Raw genomic sequence first — 22,724 nt, 5'->3', positions numbered from 1 at the left:
AGGGCTGAAAGCAACCTTAACAGTCCATTGACTCCAATGGTCTGGAAGGTGTCTTGTGGGATAGCACTGCTTAGTAAATATGGGCCACACTTCTTTTTGTACACTGATCTTCAAATGTATCGACAATCTGGTCAAGAACAAGATGGTTACGTTGAAAGTCATAGGCTATTTTATTCTACATTCCAATAGAGCCAATATTTATTTTTTTAAAGCAAGTTAAGCATTTTCACACCCAAAAGTAGGCTTCATTTTTCCATTTAAACATCATCGCCCTATGACTCAAGGTCTCCACCGCAAGATTTCGGAAACAAGATGATGTTATATCAGCATGTAGTCAACTCCCCGTGGATGTATGTTCTCTGGTGCTCCGACATTTCTGCGGCTGCTCTTGTTATCCTATTCAATTTGTGTTGTCACTATGGATTATACTTAAAATAATAGTTTTTTTTTAAAAATCACTGTGGATTTCATGGCATCTTCAGATTGCATTTTGGGTGGTCTAATTGCACGCAGATTATTTATTGTTTTTACATGTGCATTTCGCGCCTGTCAAAAAATGTCTCTTTAAAAAAAAAAAAAAAATGGTTTTTGCAGGTGGAATACATATGGTAGCAATCTTAAACACCAATGCTACATCACGAAGGCTCAAGGCCCTTTCCGGCAGAGTGCTGGTTTAATAATAATAACTTTACTTCATGTAGTGCTTTTCTCCTAATGGGACTCAATTACAGTATAGCGCACAGTATGCAGCACATAGGAATGTTACAGACACAATCCCTGCCCAGATGAGCTTACAATCTATGTTTTTTGGTGCCTGAGGCACAGGGAGATAAAGTGACTTTCCCAAAGTCACAAGAATCTGACACTGGGAATTGAACCAGGTTCCCGGCTTCAAACTCGGAGTCGTTGTAGACAGTCAGTGGCTTTACTCACTGAGCTACTCCTTAAAGTAGCAATTCAAGAAACTTAAAAATGTTTTATTTTGTTGTCCAGGATTGAAGCAGGGGGTGATTGGAGCTGAACCCCATTAATTTCAGCTCCGGGATCTCACTACCTCAGTAGTAGTTGCCGGTAACCGCTCCAGCGGGGATTTAAAGCTCCCACGTCACGAGGGCCAATAGGAAGCCGAACCTGATGACATAGCGGCTTCTTATTGGCCTGCAGGGTGCGGGAGGTTTGAACAGCGGCCACTACGTGATCCCTGGTCAGTCTAGGACATTTGGGTGCGCCCATTTGGCCATGACCAACTCGCCACCTGCGCTGCTTTGCCATCCATTTCGCCGCCGGCACAACTCACTGCAGGACATCGTGCCATATCACATCTATCCTCTGTTCGGATCTTCCTGTCGCCGTCTTTAAAGTTCACCTTGCACGCGCCTCGGCCACCATCCTCAAAGGCCACCGCTTGGATCTCCCCACCGCTATTTTTAAGCGCGCCGATCAGACACCATTTGTGAGCGCACCCATGCATGCGCCAAACTGGACACTGCGCGCCCGCCAGCAGCCAGAACACATTTCTTACTTTCTTGCGGCCATAAGGTGCCTTTTAAGGATGGCAGCGGAGAGATCCGAGTGGCGGCCACCCTTTAAAGAAGGTGGCGGGGAGATCTGAATGGAAGCGAGATGTGGAGCGGCGAGGTGTGCTGCAGTGAGTTGTGCTGGCAGCGACATGAGTGGCGACGGAGCGCCAGCGGTGGTTTGGTTGCTACCACACGTCCCATTCTGATCCCTGGTAGCTGAGCAGAGTGGCTAAGGAGGTAAGTATCCCTGGAAGCAGGGGGCTCTGGAGCTGAAATGAATGGGGTTCAGCTCTGGAGACTCCCTGCTTCAATCCCATGTTTAAAAAAAAATATATATATATATATAAATATATATATATATATATATATATATATATATATATATATATATATATATATATATATATACAGTATATATATATGTAGCCAGGGTCCCTACGGTCCCTCTGACTCCCGGTTCTCTTCCCCCTTACCTCCAGCTTCGCGGGTGCGCCACTGGGGTGAGGGCATCACCGGGGGCTCCCGTTGTCAGCTGCGGCAGGGCGCCGCCATGTTTAGTGTCTCCGTACATGCGCGGAGTGTCACGCGTGCGCAGAAGGTGTTCAGCAGCCATGTTGGGGTTGGCACGAGATTCGAGCATGCGCAGTCAGTGTGTGGAGTCCCGGTGGCCATTACAGATTGCGCAGGAGCAGATAGTGCTAGCGGCGGCCATTACAGCTTCGCACATGCGCAGTGGAGATCGCGCACGCGGCCCCCATAGCAAGGAGCTCTCCAAGGGACTACAATTCCCAGCAGCCCCAGGGGCTGGAGCACAGGTGACTCATTACAGCCAATAGGGCTGAGAGATTCTCTGCAGCAGGGAATAGATACTTTGTTGTGTGCTGTGTGTGTGTGAGGAGATGAAGCTGGGACACAGACAGGGGAGGTTGTGTGTGCAGGGGTCAGGGACCCAGTGCACTAGACCCGTAATTCCCTAGGCCCCCAGCTTGGCCCCAGTCATTGAAAGGTTGGAGCTGTTACAGGGACATGCCCTAGATAGGGAACAGATCCCCTCAGCAGTCAGGTGTATTCTAATATAGTCAGGGACACAGCTGTGTGCACGTGGCCTGGCAAGTTGGTCTGGGAACAGACCTCTTCAGGAAAGAGACTGTCTTCATGGTGGGAGCGTCCGCCGGGACATCACCACACGCGGAGGCGGTTTCATCGTGGGATCAGCGGATCCTTTGTGAAGACTCATCATACCGGGTGTGGACACACCCGGCAGGTACAGTCACCAAGTGCACCACCATTACCGGTATCAAACAGGCACTGATCACGCCTAAGGGGTGGGTTGCATAACTCTTGGAACACTTGGGACTCTGGGAATAAGGTGTGGGGTACAAAGCGCTGCGAGGTGTGTGGATATTTGTGTCTTTAGTGGGTAGAGTGATAAGATATTACCATAGTCATTACATTAGAGTGTTAAGAGATATGTTATGTTCAGTAAAACCCTTTTCTATTTTACCAAGCTGTGTGGTTCATTGTAAGAGTCTCCTGTGAGGGGCTGCTCCCACTCTGCTGGGATGTCTCACAGGTGGAGGCACTGCACCATATAGTAGTAGTAAGAGTAATTCACCCCAGGCTCCCAGCGGCGAAGGCTTACAGTTGGCTCCTGCGAGCCAAACAGGTAAAAGAGCAGCACCGGTAGCTAATTACAGTCACCCCCCTTATCTCACTTAGGAGTGGGGGAAACGGGGCTATATATATATATATATATATATATATATATATATATATATACTAGCTGAGAGACCCGGCGTTGCCCGGGATGTAAATGCGTAATAGGTAGTATTATTTATAAATCGTGGAACAATAGGTGACTGTTTGTTGTAAAGGTTGGATAATAATATTGAAAAGAAAGATGGAAGAAAATGTAATACGATGTTGTATAAAAATGGTTTATTGTAACCACACCACAGTACAATGTATATTTTGGTGGCATAAGTGATGTAAAAATCTGAGTCGTGTGTCCTGCTAGGGTGTGAGGCGGCGGGTGGTGCGTGGGTTGTGAGTGCTGTGTGCGAGTGGGGGTCCTGCTAGGGTGTGAGGCGGCGGGTGGTGCGTGGGTTGTGAGTGCTGTCTGTGAGTGGGGGTCCTGCAAGGGTGTGAGGCGGCGGCTGGCGCGTGGGTTGTGAGTGCTGTCTGTGAGTGGGGGTCCTGCTAGGGTGTGAGGCGGTGGGTCAGTGATGTCGGTGCGTAGGGGCGGGAGGCAGCAGGTGTGTGTGGCGGCAGGTATGTGTCGAGTGTGGCGGGTGTCTGTTGAGTGCGTGCAGCGGCTGTGAGGCGGTGGGTGAAAGGCAGAGGCGGCCGGAGTAAGGGCGGGTGAAAGGCAGAGGCGGGGGTGGGGAGGCGGTAAGGCGGGCATGAAGGCGAAGGGCGGCGGGAAGGGGTGGAGGAGGGGGGCAAGGGGTGGAGGAGGGGGGCAAGGGGTGGAGGAGGGGGGCAAGGGGTGGAGGAGGGGGGCAAGGGGTGGAGGAGGGGGGAAGGGTTAGAGGAGAGGGGGGAAGGGTTAGAGGAGGGGGGGGAAGGGGGGGGGGCGGAGGGAGGCGGTGGGAAGGGGGGGGGGGCGGTGGGAGGCGGTGGGAAGGGGGGGTGGGAGGCGGTGGGAAGGGGGGGTGGGAGGCGGTGGGAAGGGGGGGAGGCGGTGGGAAGGGGTGGGGGGAGGCGGTGGGAAGGGGGGCTGGGAGGCGGTGGGAAGGGGGGGGGAGGCGGTGGGAAGGGGGGGGGCGGTGGGAAGGGGGGGCGGTGGGAAGGGGGGGGGAGGCGGTGGGAAGGTGGAGGGAAGGGGGGGGGGAGGCGGTGGGAAGGGGGGGGAGGCGGTGGGAAGGGGGGGGAGGCGGTGGGAAGGGGGGGTGGAGGGGAGGTGAAGGGGGGGGTGGAGGGGAGGTGAAGGTGGGGGGGTGGAGGGGAGGTGGAGGGGGGGTGGAGGGGAGGTGAAGGGGGGGGAGTGGAAGGGAGGGGTGGAAGGGAGGTGAAGGGGGGGTGGAAGGGAGGTGAAGGGGGGGGGTGGAGGGGAGGTGAAGGGGGGGGGGTGGAGGGGAGGTGAATGGGGGGTGGAGGGGAGGTGAAGGGGGGGTGGAGGGGGGGAGGTAAATGGGGAGGTGAAGGGGGGTGGAAGGGAGAAGTGGAGTGAGGGGAGGTGAAAGAGGGTGAGGGGAGCTGATGGGGGGTGAGGGGTGGGTGAGGGGAGGTGAAGGCCGCTCACTCACCCGTCCGGCAGGTCCCACGTGGATCTGAGGCGGGAGGCAGCGTGTTGTGGCCGCTCTCCCGCTGTGTCCCGGGTGCTCGCTCGCTCCCCCGCTGACTGTTGCGGCGCCGGGGGGGGGGGATCGGGGAGACACTGACACTGGAGGGGAGGGGGTGGAGGGGAGGTGAAGGGGGGGTAGAGGGGAGGTGAAGGCCGCTCACTCACCCATCCGGCAGGTCCCACGTGGATCTGAGGCGGGAGGCAGCGTGTTGTGGCCGCTCCCCCGCTGTGTCGCGGGCGCCGCCATCTTGGGCACTCGGCGCCGCGAGGCAGCCTGCCTGGCCACTGGCTGTTCCCCCGCCGGGGAGGGGTGAGTTGTAGCGCCGGGGAGGGGGAGGGGTGAGTTGTAGCGCCGGGGAGGGGGGGGGTCATGTATATGTGTGGGGGGGGGGAGAGGTGGGAGATATAGAGGGGGGGTCTCGCACGGCCGCTGACACTGGGTGGGGGGGGGGGCGCTGAAGGGGTAATAATAGTGTGTGTGTGTCCCGCTGACTGTAGCGGCGCCGGGGAGGGGGGGGGGGCGGGGTGAAAGCGCGGGAGACACGGGGAGAGGAGGAGGTGCGCGCGGGTGCTGCTAACACTGTGAGCCCCGCTAATGTATGTAACAGTGTGTGTGTGTGTGTGTGTCACTGTGTGTGTGTCTGTCACTGTGTGTGTGTGTCCCTGTGTCCGTGTGTGTGTGTGTGTGTGTGTGTGTGTGTGTGTGTGTGTGTGTGTGTGTGTGTGTGTGTGTGTGTGTGTGTGCGTGCGTGCGTGTGTGCGTGTGTGTCTGTCACTGTGTGTGTGTGTGTGTGTGTGTGTGTGTGTGTGTGTGTGTGTGTCCCTGTGTGTGTGTGTCCCTGTGTTCCCTGTGTGTGTGTGTGTCCCTGTGTTCCCTGTGTGTGTGTGTGTGTCCCTTGGCCAGTCACTCCGCCTCAGGCCAATGAGAGGTGTGCGGGGGCGGGCGGGCCAAGGGACCAATGAGATTTCCCCTAGGGACACCGGACATCCAGGCAGGCATGCATGCATGCAGGCAGGCAGGCAAACATACAGTGCTTTCACTAATATAGTATAAGATATATATATATATAGATAGATGTAGCCGGGCTCCCTTCTCTCGTATTGTTGTTGTCGGTTGGGAAGGTTGCAGCAGGGTAGGGAACGCTGTGGTATATCTGAGGTTCCGCAACTTCAGGGCGCCGCCATGCTGATACTAGCGCAGGCGCAGAAGGTTGCAGTGCTGGCTAGGGAGCAGAGGTCGCGCATGCACGGGCATAGCTGGCAAAGCCCGCGAAGGAGGAATAGTTCCTATAGGGTGGAGCGTAGGGGACTACGAGTCCCAGCAGCCACCGCAAGACCATGTGACGCCAGGGAACCAACCGGGTTGTTGGGATATCGGGAGATAGGGTCGGACGGGCGCGCACGTTGCTCAGAGCAGGCGGAGGAAGGAGATGGAGCTCCAGGTGTAGGGAGGCACACAGCCCCTACCTAGGCCTTATACCCCAGCCCAGTTAGGCCCTGAGTCCCCGTAGCGTGAGCGGAGCTAGGGATTGGCCCTAGACAGGTTCCAGTTTCCCTTATTGTGTCAGTTCAGAGACAAAGTAAAGAGACAGTACATATTTAGCAGAGGTTTGGGCTCAGACCCCTCTACGGTTGCTGCAGTCATCTGGGGGGGGGGCAGTGGATATTCACAGTTGAGTGCAAATAGCCGCACGGCTATTCGCACTCAGTAGAAAATAAAATGGAAAAAAATAAACATCCCAGCCAGGAATCGAACCCTGGTCCACTATGCTAATGGCCTGTAGCATAACCACTGAGCTATAAGACTTTATGATGCTTTTCTAGTGAATAAAGGCATAGAAACCTACTGACATTACAGTGTTCATAGCAGCTCGGCTATTCCCCTCCCGTCACAAACTTTCTCCCCTCAGACCGCAGATCGCGGACTAGCGCTGTGCATGCGCCGCTCCCCCGCCGGGCGCGTGTCACAGTGCTGACTGGGGACTCAGCCTAAAGCCGCGCTGATTACAGATGCAGGGGGTATAGAATGTCAATAGGGGAGTGTTCTGTCTTTTTTTTTTTTCCATTTTATTTTTTCTACGGAGTGCGAATAGCCGTGCGGCTATTTGCACTCAACTTAACTGAGTGTGAATAGCCGAGCTGTTATGAACACTGTAATGTCAGTAGGTTTCCATGTCTTTATTCACTACAAAAACATCAGAAAGTCTTATATATATATAAATATATATATTTATTTATTTATTTATTAGAGCACTTGGATTGCTGCTTTAAAAAGTTGCAGTCTTAAATTAAAAAAAAGCAATGTTTATTTCTCAAAACACAATGCATTCTTTTTTTTGTATCTATACAAATGAGTATAACTCACAAAAAAGAATACGTCAGATCATTTAATCCCTATGGTGCTCTGCAATGAATTGCTCATGCTCCATTGCTGAATGGGTAATAGTAAGAGGCCACACCGCATTGCCTCTACCATAAACTCGAAGGTTTAGAGCAAAATTAATCAAACATTTGCTCTGAGCTGTTCTCAAGTTGATGGCCCGAGAAGTTAAGATGTCGCTCCATTGTGGTTGGAAGCTTCAACCTCCTATGTTGAAATGTTTGATTTGGGAGTCTGCAAGTTGAGAGACAGGGACCTAGAATCTTCAAATCCTATCACAAGTACGGTCAGGATCTGATTAATGGATTCTGGGAGTAGCATTTGTGGCATACTGTTGCTTTTTTTCTTTTTTTTTTTTCTTTTTAACAATTATAGTATCCAAGTTGGAACTGGCTGCACACTGTAAGCACTTTCGCTTGCGAACAGCAACACTATTTCATCCCTGTCAAATTGCACTCATGTCAGCGTTGAAGTTTAGCAAATAAAAATATCTCTTGTGAACACCTTCACATGTCTTAAACCGGTCCACAAATCTGCTTCCACCATTATTTCTTGGTATACCATGTTCCATGCAGCCAGGGATTCTGGGTAATGATATACGAATGAGCCGTCACCGGGAACTCTGCATGAAGGACTTCATTTTGACAAGAGATCTCATAACATTTTTTCCCTTGTATCTCATAGGAGAAACTATTGCACAGCTGACCGACATGAGCATTGGGGAACGTCCAGATGCCGATGGCCGGGTTACGATTTTTACAGACAAGATGGGAGTGGTAAAAGCTGCCAGGCTTCTGCTTTCTTCAGTTACCAAGGTGCTGGTGTTGGCAGACAGGATCGTTGTTAAACAAATTATCACTTCCAGAAACAAGGTACTCACATTTGTTAATGACTGCAGTCCATTTGCAGAGCAGAGACGTGTGTGTTTGTGCAGTTCTGTCTTTGAGATCAGAATACATTTATGATATGTAGACAGTGTCTATTAAATTGGAAGTACTTCTTTATAGCACGAGAACAGTAAATGTAGCTTATTGGGGTATATGAAGATATTAAAGAGCGTATTTCACAAACCGAACCCACTAAGAATTTAGTCTACTCCTCTTGTGTAGAAAAGGCACAGAGTAAGTGACTAATATGGAGAGTCACTGGGGGATAGGTAGGCACTCTTGAAAGGTTTTAGGCTTATACACTTACGGCCTTAGAATTCTTCTTTGCACATTTAGATACCCTAAGACAAATATCATACTGGAGGTTGCATGTAAGTAGCAGGTGTAATGCAAGTATAAAAATGCTGTGTTGAATGTTGATTTAAATGCCAACTCTCTTTAACATCCAATAGTTGGCTTCTAGCATGCTTCTTTTGTATCCTGCGTTGTTATCACAGATGGTATTTCAATGTCAAAAATGCTTTTAACAGTAGGACATTCAGAGTAGGTTATAGCTTGTACTGGATACAGAATGCACCGTGCTGTATCCACTTCTCTGTACTGTTCCAGTGTTCTTAACTTGCATCTCAAGAATAATCACACGTCACATCTGAAAGAAAGACCTTTGTGGTTTCAAACGCTTGAGTTCAACATCATCTGCTAGAAGCATTACAGACAATGTTTCTTTATAAATCAGTTCTGTAGTGTTATATAATGACTGCATTTTCTTTCAACTCTAAAACGCATTGAAAATGGCATTAAATGTACTGAGGATCCTTTCCTTAGGTTGCTATAGCAGGCTCCGGCACAACTCTTTTTGAGCCCAGCAAGACAAGAGCTTTGGCAACAAATGGTCACAAACAGAAACAAGTTGCAGTGTTCCCAACGGGAGACTGTGGCTGATTTGAACGTTGTAACAATAGACCATGATACCCTTAGTGATATAAGGTTATATTATAGTTGTTGCGTTCTAATGACTGTAGGATTGATTGAAAGGAGGCCATTAGGTGAACCCAGGGAGCAGGATATCGCTGATTGATCGCGGGAGAATGGATCGATCGACAGCTTAGGTAATAGGTTTTCTTCAACGGGAATTAAATGCTACATATATTGTAATATAATGTATTTTTTTAAAGTGCTGCTAGGAATGCTGCTGTATATGCACTTAGATGTATTTTGGGGGCATTATTCAATTGTCCTATTAGAGCCATTTGAAAATGGGTAACACAAGTACTAGTGAAATGCATTGTTCTGGTCTTTATTAATGAGCAAGAAACCATTGTATATATATACAATTGAGGATTGGCTTGTGTAATACGAGCTTGAGACAAAAGGTGGCACTGAGTGCTCATTTGCATGTAATTTCCCAGAATCCCTTGCTGCAGTGGAAGTGCTGTATGCTGGGTGACAATGGGGAAAGACAGGGTTGCAGACCTGTCTAAGACATGCAAATGAACATACAGTAATATTTACAGTTGCTTTATGCTTTACTGTGGAGGGTTTTTGTCACTTTTTTTTACCCACCATAACCTTAATGACAGTGGTGATTACCTAGTCCAGTCTCAAACCTGCTAGCCATTAAGACCAGCCTCACACTGATGATACCCATCAAGGTTGAAACATGTATGTGAGTAGGTCTAATGGCTTTGCATCTCATCCCAGCCTCTGTTTAAAAGCTGTGTTTAAAACAGCATGCATTGGCTTGAGGATTGGCTTGTGTAATACGAGCTTGAGACAAAAGGTGGCACTGAGTGCTCATTTGCATGTAATTTCCCAGAATCCCTTGCTGCAGTGGAAGTGCTGTATGCTGGGTGACAATGGGGAAAGACAGGGTTGCAGACCTGTCTAAGACATGCAAATGAACATACAGTAATATTTACAGTTGCTTTATGCTTTACTGTGGAGTGTTTTTGTCACTTTTTTTACCCACCATAACCTTAATGACAGTGGTGATTACCTAGTCTAGTCTCAAACCTGCTAGCCATTAAGACCAGCCTCACACTGATGATACCCATCAAGGTTGAAACATGTATGTGAGTAGGTCTAATGGCTTTGCATCTCATCCCAGCCTCTGTTTAAAAGCTGTGTTTAAAACAGCATGCATTGGCTTGAGGATTGGCTTGTGTAATACGAGCTTGAGACAAAAGGTGGCACTGAGTGCTCATTTGCATGTCATTTCCCAGAATCCCTTGCTGCAGTGGAAGTGCTGTATGCTGGGTGACAATGGGGAAAGACAGGGTTGCAGACCTGTCTAAGACATGCAAATGAACATACAGTAATATTTACAGTTGCTATATATATATATATATATATATATATATATATATATATATATATATATATATATATATATATATATATATATATATATACATTTTTCTGTTCATGTGTGCATATGGGATAAGCATCAGTGGATCATCAGTTTACAGTGTGCCAACTGCCCTTGTTTTTTGTATGTGTATATATATATATATATATATATATATTTTTTATATATATTTGCATATTTGCTTTCCTGTGGAGGCTTTTTGTCACTTTTTTTACTCACCATAACTTAACTCAGTATTATATATATATACACAAAAAACAAGGGCAGTTGGCACACTGTAAACTGATGATCCACTGATGCTTATCCCATATGCACACATGAACAGAAAAATTTACCAGATGTAGGTCCGGAAAACAGAGACAGCACACAGCCAGGGAGGTACAAACACACTGTATTCATAAGAAGTACATGGCACTGCATCCAACGTTTCAGTCATCAGAGCGTGACCTTCCTCAGGGACGTGCAGTGAATGAGTGCCAGTGAAACACCATAAATACCCACACCAATCAATAAACAATTACACTCACCGTGTAGGGACCCCAAAGCCCGCGATACACAGGCATGGTTTTCGCGGGCTTTGTGGTCCCTACACGGGTGAGTGTAATTGTTTATTGATTGGTGTGGGTATTTATGGTGTTTCACTGGCACTCATTCACTGCACGTCCCTGAGGAAGGTCACGCTCTGATGACTGAAACGTTGGATGCAGTGCCATGTACTTCTTATGAATACAGTGTGTTTGTACCTCCCTGGCTGTGTGCTGTCTCTGTTTTCCGGACCTACATATATATATATATATATATATATATATATATATATATATATATATATATATATACCCTACTTCCTCGATTCTAAGACGCACCCTTGATTTAATAAAAAAAATTTGGGGAAAAAAACACTACAGGCATACCCCGCATTAACGTACGCAATGGGACCGGAGCATGTATGTAAAGCGAAAATGTACTTAAAGTGAAGCACTGCCTTTTTTCCACTTATCGAAGCATGTACTGTACTGCAATCGTCAAATACTGTACGTATGTGCATAACTGATGAAAATAACGCATGTGTAACAGGCTCTATAGTCTCCCCGCTTGCACACAGCTTTGGTACAGGTAGGGAGCCGGTATTGCTGTTCAGGACATGCTGACTGGTGCATGCGCAAGCTGCCGTTTGCCTATTGAGCGATATGTCCTTACTCGCAAGTGTACTTAAAGTGAGTGTCCTTAAACCGGGGTATGCCTGTATATTAAATGTGCAGAAATTTTTCTGGGGGGAGAGAGGGGGAAGGGGGGAGAGAATGGAGAGAAGGGGGGAGAGAAGGGTGGAAGGAGGGGCTAGAGAGGGGAATGGGGGAGAGAGAAAAGGAGAGGGGGAGGAGAGGGATATGAGGGAGGGGAGAGGGGAGAGGAGAGGGATAGGAGGGAGGGGGAGGGGGGATAGGAGGGAAGTGGGGAGAGAGAAAGGAGGGAAGGGGGGGAGAGAGATAGGAGGGAAGGGGGGGGGGAGATAGGAGGGATGGGGGGTAGAGATAGGAGGGAAGGGGGGAGAGAGATAGGAGGGAAGGGGGGAGAGAGATAGGAGGGAAGTGGAGAGGGAGAGAATGGAAGGACACACAGAGATAGACAGACACAGGCACAGAGATAGACAGACACAGGCACAGAGATAGACAGACACACGCACAGAGATATACACAGAGATATACACACACACAGATACACACACACACACACACACACAGAGATACACACACACATACACATACACACACACACACACACAGATACAGAGATACACACACAGAGATACACACACACACACAGATATACACACAGAGAGATACACAAACACAGAGATACAGAGATGCACACACACAGAGATACAGAGATACACACACACACACACACACACACACACACACACACACACACACACACACACACACACACACACACACACACACACACACACACACACACAGATACAGAGATACACACACACACACACACACACAGAGATACACACACACATACACATACACACACACACACACACACACACACACACAGATACAGAGATACACACACACACACACAGATATACACACAGAGAGATACACAAACACAGAGATACAGAGATGCACACACACAGAGATACAGAGATACACACACACACACACGCACACACAGATACAGAGATACACACACACACATACAGAGCTCCTTCTGCACGTGCAGCTCACACAGAGATTTCACGGGGAGGGGGGCTGCTGTGAAGACATACCCCTGTCCCCAGGATCTCCATTGAACTCTCTGCACCTCATGGAGGGGGGGCGGCCATGATCTCTATGCACGGAGGGGAATGGGGGGGGTGTACTGTGATCGCAACTATGCTGTTATGCTAAGACCCGGCCGGCATCTGCAGCATATTTCTCTGCACGAGGGGGAGGAGGGGGGCCGTGATCGCAGACATATTTGCTGCACACAGAAAACCCGGCAGGCATCTACAGCAGCGCTCCCTGGCTGTTTTTTTTTTTCCAGTACATCGATTGTAAGACGCAGTCCTATTTCAGCCACGTGAAAAAGGGAAAAAAACTGCGTCTTACAATCGAGGAAATATAGTATATATATATATATATATATATATATATATATATATATATATATATATATATATATATACAGATAGATACAGCATAGTACATATTACATAGAGAACACACAAATAATCAGCCAGGATTATATAAAGCCCCCTAATATTGCACTCAAAGGCAGGTGACAAGGTAAGTACAATATCACTACATAAAAGGCCACAGAATAGCCTAACCCCAGAATAGGGTAACCGCCAAAGGTCACAAAAGGAAAATAATAAATACTTTAATCAATATCTAAAAACCGACGAAATACAATAAAATGCACAAAGGTGCAAGGATAAAATCCCCATATGTGTGGAGTCACGGAACAAAAATAGGAATGAGTAATGTTCCAAAATAGCACAGCTATATGTATGCAATCTGTAGAAAACTGTGTGCAGCAGCACTGTATCCCATATAATCATAGACGGCTGTGAGCCAGAAAAGACAAGCAGGTATAGTGTGTAACACCATAGAGTAGGTGCAAAGTGGCCCGCAAGTAAATACACATGGAACCGGACCAATGGGTTCCGGTATCTAATGGAGTAACAGCGTATGCCCCGTGCCTGCAGTGCGCTCACATACAGGCAGTCTCTTGCAGCTGGTATAATAGCAGTGTGTGCCCCGTAAGTCATCTGGAGCTTCCCGTGTCTCCAGCCACAAGCCGCGTGTACGTCAGCGTAATGACGTCACGCGTTCCCCAACGTAAGTTTCGCGCGTCACAGCGCGCTTTCTCAAGGGGGAGGAGTGTTCACGTATCGTAGAGTAAGACCTTAAATACCTCCCTGGAGGGGAGGAGCGGATGACGTATGTCACTGATGCATTAAAGAGACATAGTAGGGAAACGAGTATACCCTAACAGAACATATAATGAATCAACCAGGGAAGGGGGAGGAGGGGGGGGACGGACGGAGGGGGAAACAGTGTGCAAATGAATAATGAAAGGTTGTGATGACATAAAACCATAAACCCATATAGTAATGTAAAAACCTTGAATGACACAGGTCACAGTGCACTTGGACCATAAAATGTCTGGAGTCATAAAATGATGCACACCAAAAACAGATAGCTTGAGAAAATGAGGATGGTGTAGGACTGTACTATACTGACGGAGCCGCCTATAAAGTCAAAACGACTCCTACTAAGCTGTAATAAATAATACTATATACCTGGATCCCACTAGCCCTGATCAGAGAAAAGAGGAGAAGGGGAATCCCTCATTGAGACCCATTGGTGCCTGGGTGTTCAAAAGGTGTATCCAACGCCATTCTCGTTGGCGCAGTTTTTTATCCCAGTCGCCCTTGCGTGGGCCCCAGGGTACATGGGCTATGCCAATGAAACTGAGATTGGAAGAATCGCCATGGTGTGCATCATTTATATGTCTTGCCACTGGTGTATCTAGTTTGTTTCTAATTGATCCAAGGTGTTCCAAAATACGTATTTTAAACGCTCTATGAGTTTCGCCAACATACTGTTTGCCACATGCACATTGGATCAAATAGACCACTCCTGTCGTGAGACAGTTTATGAAGTCCCTAAAAGTGTGGAGTGATGTAGAGTCGGAGAAAGTTTTGGTTACCTTGACCGAGGGGCAAGCCTTGCAACGTCCACAAGTGTATGTGCCAGTTGGTTTGTTACCCAGCCATGTTCGTTGAGGTTTATTCTGAAAGTGGCTTTCAACCAACAGATCGCGTAGATTACGTGCTCTATGACTCACCATGTTAGGTGTGGGTTGCAGTATTTTCGCCAAATCCTGATCCTGGAGTAAAATATGCCAGTGTTTGGTCAGGACCTGACGGATAGACAGCCACTAGTTACAGTATGTGCCGATAAAACGTATAGTTTGTGTCTTATCGTTAGTGACTTTTGGATGGTCAATCAATAGGCCTGGTCTAGGTGTATTCAGTGATCTGTGATAGGCTTTTTTGACAATAGTTTTAGAGTATCCTCTTTCCAGGAAACGTTTAGTAAGATCTTTGGCCTGCATCTTGAATTCACATATTGTACTACAGTTCCGTTTCAGGCGTAAAAACTGCCCTGTGGGGATATTCTGAATGAGTTGTCTTGGGTGATGGCTATCTGCTACAAGGAGACTGTTAGTAGACGTAGGTTTACGGTTTACGGTATAGTGTCGTCTCTAGTTTACCATTACGTTGTTTAGAGATAGTTATGTCGAGAAAGTTTATACTATCTTTTTGAACCTCAAAAGTAAGTTTGAGGTTATGTGTGTTGTCATTGAGCTTGTCTAGAAATTCGACCAGAAGTTCTTTAGTACCGTTCCATAACAAAAGCACATCGTCAATGTACCGTGACCAAAGATCGATGTGGTCAGTGTAAACCGAGTAGTCTTCCGTGAACACCACAGTCTCCTCCCACCAGCCCAGATAGAGATTCGCGTAGGTGGGAGCGCACGTGGTGCCCATGGCGGTACCTTGTACTTGGTGGTAAATCTTATGGTTAAAAAGAAAGAAATTTCTGGTTAAGACAAAGTTCAATAGATCAAGAACAAAATTGTTATGTGCCTTTGAGTTAGTATCCCTTGCTCGCAAAAAATGTTTGACAGCTTGTAAACCAGAAGAGTGTGGTATACTTGTGTACAAGCTCTCAACGTCAATCCCTACTAATAGAGTATTATTGTCCACAGTAATGTCCTCTAGTCGCAGCAAAGCTGCTTTAGTGTCTTTGAGATACGAGGAGGGGAGGGTTTCAACAAAAGGGCGTAGAAATGTGTCCAAATAGATACTGGCGTTGGAGGTCAGATTGCCAACGCCAGACACTATTGGTCTACCCGGTGGAGGGGAAACGCCCTTGTGTACATTAGGGAGATGGTAAAAGGTGGACAGAGGGGGATGTTTAATGAAAATAAACTCCATTTCTGTTGTTGTTATCACCTTATTGTCTAGACCTGAATGCAAAATAGCCAAAAGTTCAGTCAGAAAGGTGTCAGTGGGGTCTTGTGGTAAAATCTTATAGCAGTGTTGATTGGATAGCAACCTAATACATTCTTTGACATAGGCGGATGTATCCAAAATGACTACATTGCCACCCTTGTCGGATGGTTTTATATTGATTGTATCATTATTCTCAAGGTCTTTGAGTGCTTTATATTCCTCAAAATTCAAATTGAAGTTTTTCTTGGAATTATTTGTCATTTTTAAGAAGTCATTAGTTACTAGTGTGGGGGGTGTACTGTGATCGCAACTATGCTGTTATGCTAAGACCCAGCCGGCATCTGCAGTATATTTCTCTGCACGAGGGGGAGGAGGGGGGCCGTGATCGCAGACATGTTTGCTGCACACAGAAAACCCGGCAGGCATCTACAGCAGCACCCCCTGGCTGTTTTTTTTTTTTCAGTACATCGATTGTAAGACGCAGTCCTATTACAGCCACGTGAAAAAGGGAAAAAAACTGCGTCTTACAATCGAGGAAATATAGTATATATATACAGATAGATACAGCATAGTGCATATTACATAGTACATATACACCAGAAACCAGGTGTACAGTAACATGCAAAGAATAAATATACAAGAAAATATGAGCTTTATCGCGTTCCGTGGCTGTCTGCACTGTACAACACAATATATTGCCGCCTCCCACCCGTATCAGTGTACAGGATCTTTTGGTAATAAATCCTTGTAAGTGTTAAGTAGATAGGAAAAATAGCGGAAGCTGTTGAGCTGCATAATAAACTAGCACTAATTGTTGCAGAGATAGATGAGCTTTTCTTGTTGGCTAATAATGAAGAGTTTAGGAAATGCACTGCTTTTAGAACCTCAATATTCCGGATCATAAGAGCACCAGTGTTTGACTTCTGGAGGAAAAGTGTATGGTATAAACAGGATTTGTGTGTACTGGGGGCAGATCTACATTTTTTTAATTTTATTTAGAAGCCCATTTCACAATATCACTTTTTTTTTTTTCACCCCGCTGCTCTCCCCCACGCGCTCTCTCCTCACCCTGCTCTCCCCCACGCGCTCCCTCCTTGCCCTGCTCTCCCCCATGCGCTCCCTCCTCGCCCTGCTCTCCCCCACGCGCTCTCTCCTCGCCCTGCTCTCCCCCACGCGCTCCCTCCTTGCCCTGCTCTCCCCCACCCGCTCCCTCCTTGCCCTGCTCTCCCCCATGCGCTCTCTCCTCGCCCTGCTCTCCCCCACGCACTCTCTCCTCGCCCTGCTCTCCCCCACGTGCTCCCTCCTCGCCCTGCTCTCCCCCACGCGCTCTCTCCTCGCCCTGCTCTCCCCCACGCGCTCCCTCCTCGCCCTGCTCTCCCCCACCCGCTCCCTCCTTGCCCTGCTCTCCCCCATGCGCTCTCTCCTCGCCCTGCTCGCCCCCACGCGCTCTCTCCTCGCCCTGCTCTCCCCCACGTGCTCCCTCCACGCCCTGCTCTCCCCACGCGCTCCCTCCTCGCCCTGCTCTCTCCCACCCGCTCCTTCCTTGCCCTGCTCTCCCCCACCCGCTACCTCCTCGCCCTGCTCTCCCCCACGTGCTTTCTCCTCTCCCTGCTCTCCCCCACGCACTCTCTCCTCGCACTGCTCTCCCCCACGCGCTCCCTCCTCGCCCTGCTCTCCCCCATGCGCTCCCTCCTCGCCCTGCTCTCCCCCACCCGCTCCTTCCTTGCCCTGCTCTCCCCCACCCGCTCCCTCCTCGCCCTGCTCCCCCCACGCGCTCCCTCCTCGCCCTGCTCTCTCCCACGCGCTCCCTCCTTGCCCTGCTCTACCCCATGCGCTTCCTCCTCGCCCTGCTCACCCCCACGCGCTCCTTCCTTGCTCTGCTTTCCCCCACCCGCTCCCTCCTCTCCCTGCTCTCCCCCACCCGCTCCCTCCTTGCCCTGCTCACCCCCAAATGCTCCCTCATCGCCCTGCTCTCCCCCACCCGCTCCCTCCTTGCCCTGCTCTCCCCCACCCGCTCCTTCCTCACCCTGCTCTCCCCCACGCGCTCCCTCCTTGCCCTGCTCTCCCCCACGTGCTCCCTCCTTGCCCTGCTCTCCACCACCCGCTCCTTCCTCTCCCTGCTCTCCCCCACCCGCTCGCTCCTCGCCCTGCTCTCCCCCACCCACTCCCTCCTCGCCCTGTTCTCCCCCACCCGCTCCCTCCTCGCCCTGCTCTCCCCCACCCGCTCCCTCCTTGCCCTGCTCTCCTCCACCCGCTCCCTCCTCGCCCTGTTCTCCCCCACCCGCTCCCTCCTCGTCCTGTTCTCCCCCACCCGCTCCCTCTTCGCCCTGCTCTCCCCCACCCGCTCCCTACTCGCTCTGCTCTCCCCCACCCGCTCCCTCCTCGCCCTGTTCTCCCCCACCTGCTCCCTCCTCACCCTGCTCTACCCCACCCGCTCCTTCCTCGCCCTGCTCTCCCCCACCCGCTCCTTCCTTGCCCTGCTCTCCCCCACCCGCTCCCTCCTTGCCCTGCTCTCCCCCACCCGCTCCCTCCTCGCCCTGCTCTCCCCCACCCGCTCCTTCCTTGCCCTGCTCTCCCCCACGCGCTCCCTCCTTGCCCTGCTATCCCTCACGCACTCCCTCCTTGCCCTGTTCTCCCCCACGCGCTCCCGCCTCGCCCTGTTCTCCCCTACACGCTCCCTCCTCGCCCTAATCTCCCCAACCCGCTCCCTCCTCGCCCTGCTCTACCCCACGCGCTCCTTCCTCGCCCTGTTCTCCCCCACCCGCTCCGTCCTCGCCCTGCTCTCCCCCACCCGCTCCCTCCTTGCCCTGCTCTCCCTCACGCACTCCCTCCTTGCCCTGCTCTCCCCCACATGCTCCCTCCTCGCCCTGTTCTCCCCTACGTGCTCCCTCCTCACCCTGCTCTCCCAACCCGCTCTCTCCTCGCCCTGCTCTACCCCACGCGCTCCTTCCTCGCCCTGTTGTCCCCCACCCGCTCCCTCCTTGCCCTGCTCTCCCCCACCCGCTCCCTCCTCGCCCTGCTCTCCCCCACCCGCTCCTTCCTTGCCCTGCTCTCCCTCACCTGCTCCCTCCTTGCCCTGCTCTCCCCCACCTGCTCCCTCCTCGCCCTGCTCTCCCCCGCCCGCTCCTTCCTTGCCCTGCTCTCCCCCACGCGCTCCCTCCTTGCCCTGCTCTCCCCCACCCGCTCCCTCCTCGCCCTGCTCTTCCCCACCCGCTCCCTCCTTGCCCTGCTCTCCCCCACCCGCTCCCTCCTTACCCTGCTTTCCCCCACCCGCTCCCTCCTCGCCCTGCTCTCCCCTACCCGCTCCCTCCTTGCCCTGCTCTCCCCCACGCACTCCCTCCTTGCCCTGCTCTCCCCCACGCGCTCCCTCCTTGCCCTGTTCCCCCCTACGTGCTCCCTCCTCACCCTGCTCTCCCCAACCCGCTCCCTCCTCGCCCTGCTCTACCCCACACACTCCTTCCTCGCCCTGTTCTCCCCCACCCGCTCCCTCCTTGCCCTGCTCTCCCCCACCCGCTCCCTCCTCGCCCTGCTCTACCCCACACACTCCTTCCTCGCCCTGTTCTCCCCCACCCGCTCCCTCCTTGCCCTGCTCTCCCCCACCCGCTCCCTCCTCGCCCTGCTCTCCCCCACGCACTCCCTCCTCGCTCTGCTCTCCCCCACACGCTCCCTCCTTGCCCTGCTCTCCCCCACCCGCTCCCTCCTCGCCCTGCTCTCCCCCACCCACTTCCTCCTCGCCCTGCTCTCCCCCACCCGCTCCCTCCTTGCCCTGCTCTCCCCCACCCGCTACCTCCTTGCCCTGCTCTCACCCATGCGCTCCTTCCTCGCACTGTTCTCCCCTACCCGCTCCCTCCTTGCACTGCTCTCCCCCACCCGCTCCCTCGCCCTGCTCTCCCCCAAGCGCTCCCTCCTCGCCCTGCTCTCCCCCACCCGCTCCTTCCTTGCCCTGCTCTCCCCCACCCGCTCCCTCCTTGCCCTGTTCTCCCCCACCCGTTCCCTCCTCCCCCTGCTCTCCCCCACCCGCTCCTTCCTCGCCCTGCTCTCCCCCACCCGCTCCTTCCTCGCCCTGCTCTCCCCCACCTGCTCCCTCCTCGCCCTGCTCTCCCCCACCCGCTCCCTCCTTGCCCTGCTCTCACCCACACGCTCCCTCCTTGCCCTGCTCTCCCCCACCCGCTCCCTCCTCGCTCTGCTCTCCCCCACCCGCTCCTTCCTTGCCCTGCTCTCCCCCACCCGCTCCCTCCTTGCCCTGCTCTCCCCCACCCGCTCCCTCCTCGCCCTGCTCTCTCCCACCCGCTCCCTCCTTGCTCTGCTCTCCCGCACCCGCTCCCTCCTTGTTCTGCTCTCCCGCACCCGCCCCCTCCTTGCTCTGCTCTCCCCCACCCGCTCCCTCCTCGCCCTGCTCTCCCCTCCCGCTCCCTCCTTGCCCTGCTCTCCACCACGCACTCCCTCCTTGCCCTGCTCTCCCCCACGCGCTCCCTCCTTGCCCTGTTCCCCCCTACACGCTCCCTCCTCACCCTGCTCTCCCCAACCCGCTCCCTCCTCGCCCTGCTCTACCCCACACACTCCTTCATCGCCCTGTTCTCTCCCACCCGCTCCCTCCTTGCCCTGCTCTCCCCCACCCGCTCCCTCCTTGCCCTGCTCTCCCCCACGCACTCCCTCCTTGCCCTTATCTCCCCCACCCGCTCCCTCCTTGCCCTGCTCTCCCCCACGCGCTCCTTCCTTGCCCTATTCTCCCCCACCCGCTCCCTCCTTGCTCTGATCTCCCCCACCCGCTCCCTCCTCGCCCTGCTCTCACCCACCCGCTCCCTCCTCGCCCTGCTCTCCCCCACGCGCTCCTTCCTCGCTCTGCTCTCCCCCACACGCTCCCTCCTTGCCCTGCTCTCCCCCACCCGCTCCCTCCTCGCCCTGCTCTCCCCCACCCGCTTCCTCCTCGCCCTGCTCTCCCCCACCCGCTCCCTCCTTGCCCTGCTCTCCCCCACCCGCTCCCTCCTTGCCCTGCTCTCCCCCACGCACTCCCTCCTTGCCCTGTTCTCCCCCACGCGCTCCCTCCTTGCCCTGTTCTCCCCTACGCGCTCCCTCCTCACCCTGCTCTCCCCAACCCGCTCCCTCCTCGCCCTGCTCTACCCCACGCACTCCTTCCTTGCCCTGTTCTCCCCCACCCGCTCCCTCCTTGCCCTGCTCTCCCGCACCCGCTCCCTCTTTGCCCTGCTCTCCACCACGCACTCCCTCCTTGCCCTGCTCTCCCCCACCCGCTCCCTCTTTGCCCTGCTCTCCCCCACCCGCTCCCTCCTTACCATGCTCTCCCCAACCCGCTCCCTCCTTGCCCTGCTCTCCCCCACGCGCTCCTTCCTTGCCCTATTCTCCCCCACCTGCTCCCTCCTTGCTCTGCTCTCCCCCACCCGCTCCCTCCTCGCCCTGCTCTCACCCACCCGCTCCCTCCTCGCCCTGCTCTCCCCCACGCGCTCTTTCCTCGCTCTGCTCTCCCCCACACGCTCCCTCCTTGCCCTGCTCTCCCCCACCCGCTCCCTCCTCGCCCTGCTCTCCCCCACCCGCTTCCTCCTTGCCCTGCTCTCCCCCACCCGCTCCCTCCTCGCCCTGCTCTCCCCCACCCGCTCCCTCCTTGCCCTGCTCTCCCCCACCCGCTCCCTCCTTGCCCTGCTCTCCCCCACGCACTCCCTCCTTGCCCTGTTCTCCCCCACGCGCTCCCTCCTCGCCCTGTTCTCCCCTACGCGCTCCCTCCTCGCCCTGCTCTCCCCAACCCGCTCCCTCCTCGCCCTGCTCTACCCCACGCACTCCTTCCTTGCCCTGTTCTCCCCCACCCGCTCCCTCCTTGCCCTGCTCTCCCCCACCTGCTCCCTCCTTGCCCTGCTCTCCACCACGCACTCCCTCCTTGCCCTGCTCTCCCCCACCCGCTCCCTCTTTGCCCTGCTCTCCCCCACCCGCTCCCTCCTTACCATGCTCTCCCCAACCCGCTCCCTCCTTGCCCTGCTCTCTCCCACCCGCTCCCTCCTTGCCCTGCTCTCCCCCACGCGCTCCCTCCTTGCCCTGCTCTCACCCACGTGCTCCTTCCTCGCCCTGTTCTCCACCACCCGCTCCCTCCTTGCCCTGCTCTCACCCATGCGCTCCTTCCTCGCACTGTTCTCCCCTACCCGCTCCCTCCTTGCCCTGCTCTCCCCCACCCGCTCCCTCGCCCTGCTCTCCCCCAAGCGCTCCTTCCCCGCCCTGCTCTCCCCCACCCGCTCCTTCCTTGCCCTGCTCTCCCCCACCCGCTCCCTCCTCGCCCTGTTCTCCCCCACCTGTTCCCTCCTCCCCCTGCTCTCCCCCACCCGCTCCTTCCTCGCCCTGCTCTCCCCCACCCGCTCCCTCCTCGCCCTGCTCTCCCCCACCCGCTCCCTCCTTGCCCTGCTCTCACCCACACGCTCCCTCCTTGCCCTGCTCTCCCCCACCCGCTCCCTCCTCGCTCTGCTCTCCCCCACCCGCTCCTTCCTTGCCCTGCTCTCCCCCACCCGCTCCCTCCTTGCCCTGCTCTCCCCCACCCGCTCCCTCCTCGCCCTGCTCTCTCCCACCCGCTCCCTCCTTGCTCTGCTCTCCCGCACCTGCTCCCTCCTTGTTCTGCTCTCCCGCACCCGCTCCCTCCTTGCTCTGCTCTCCCCCACGCACTCCCTCCTTGCTCTGCTCTCCCCCACGCACTCCCTCCTTGCCCTGCTCTCCCACACCCGCTCCCTCCTCGCCCTGCTCTCCCCACGTGCTCCTTCCTTGCCCTGC

At 53.3% G+C, this 22,724-nt stretch overlaps 1 protein-coding gene across 1 annotated transcript in view; it reads left to right on the top strand.

Moving 5' to 3' along the window:
• The window catches only part of CTNNAL1 (catenin alpha like 1), a 337,662-nt gene that overhangs the window by 200,709 nt on the left and 114,229 nt on the right, over positions 1-22,724 (top strand). The window contains exon 3 of the mRNA XM_075585981.1: positions 7,871-8,058. Coding sequence (XP_075442096.1) covers positions 7,871-8,058 — 188 coding nt within the window. The remainder of the gene's footprint in view (positions 1-7,870; positions 8,059-22,724) is intronic.

This window comes from Ascaphus truei, chromosome 2 (assembly GCF_040206685.1).
Source record: "Ascaphus truei isolate aAscTru1 chromosome 2, aAscTru1.hap1, whole genome shotgun sequence".
In the NCBI taxonomy this organism is placed as follows: domain Eukaryota; kingdom Metazoa; phylum Chordata; class Amphibia; order Anura; family Ascaphidae; genus Ascaphus; species Ascaphus truei.
This window is presented reverse-complemented; position numbering and strand designations above follow the sequence as displayed.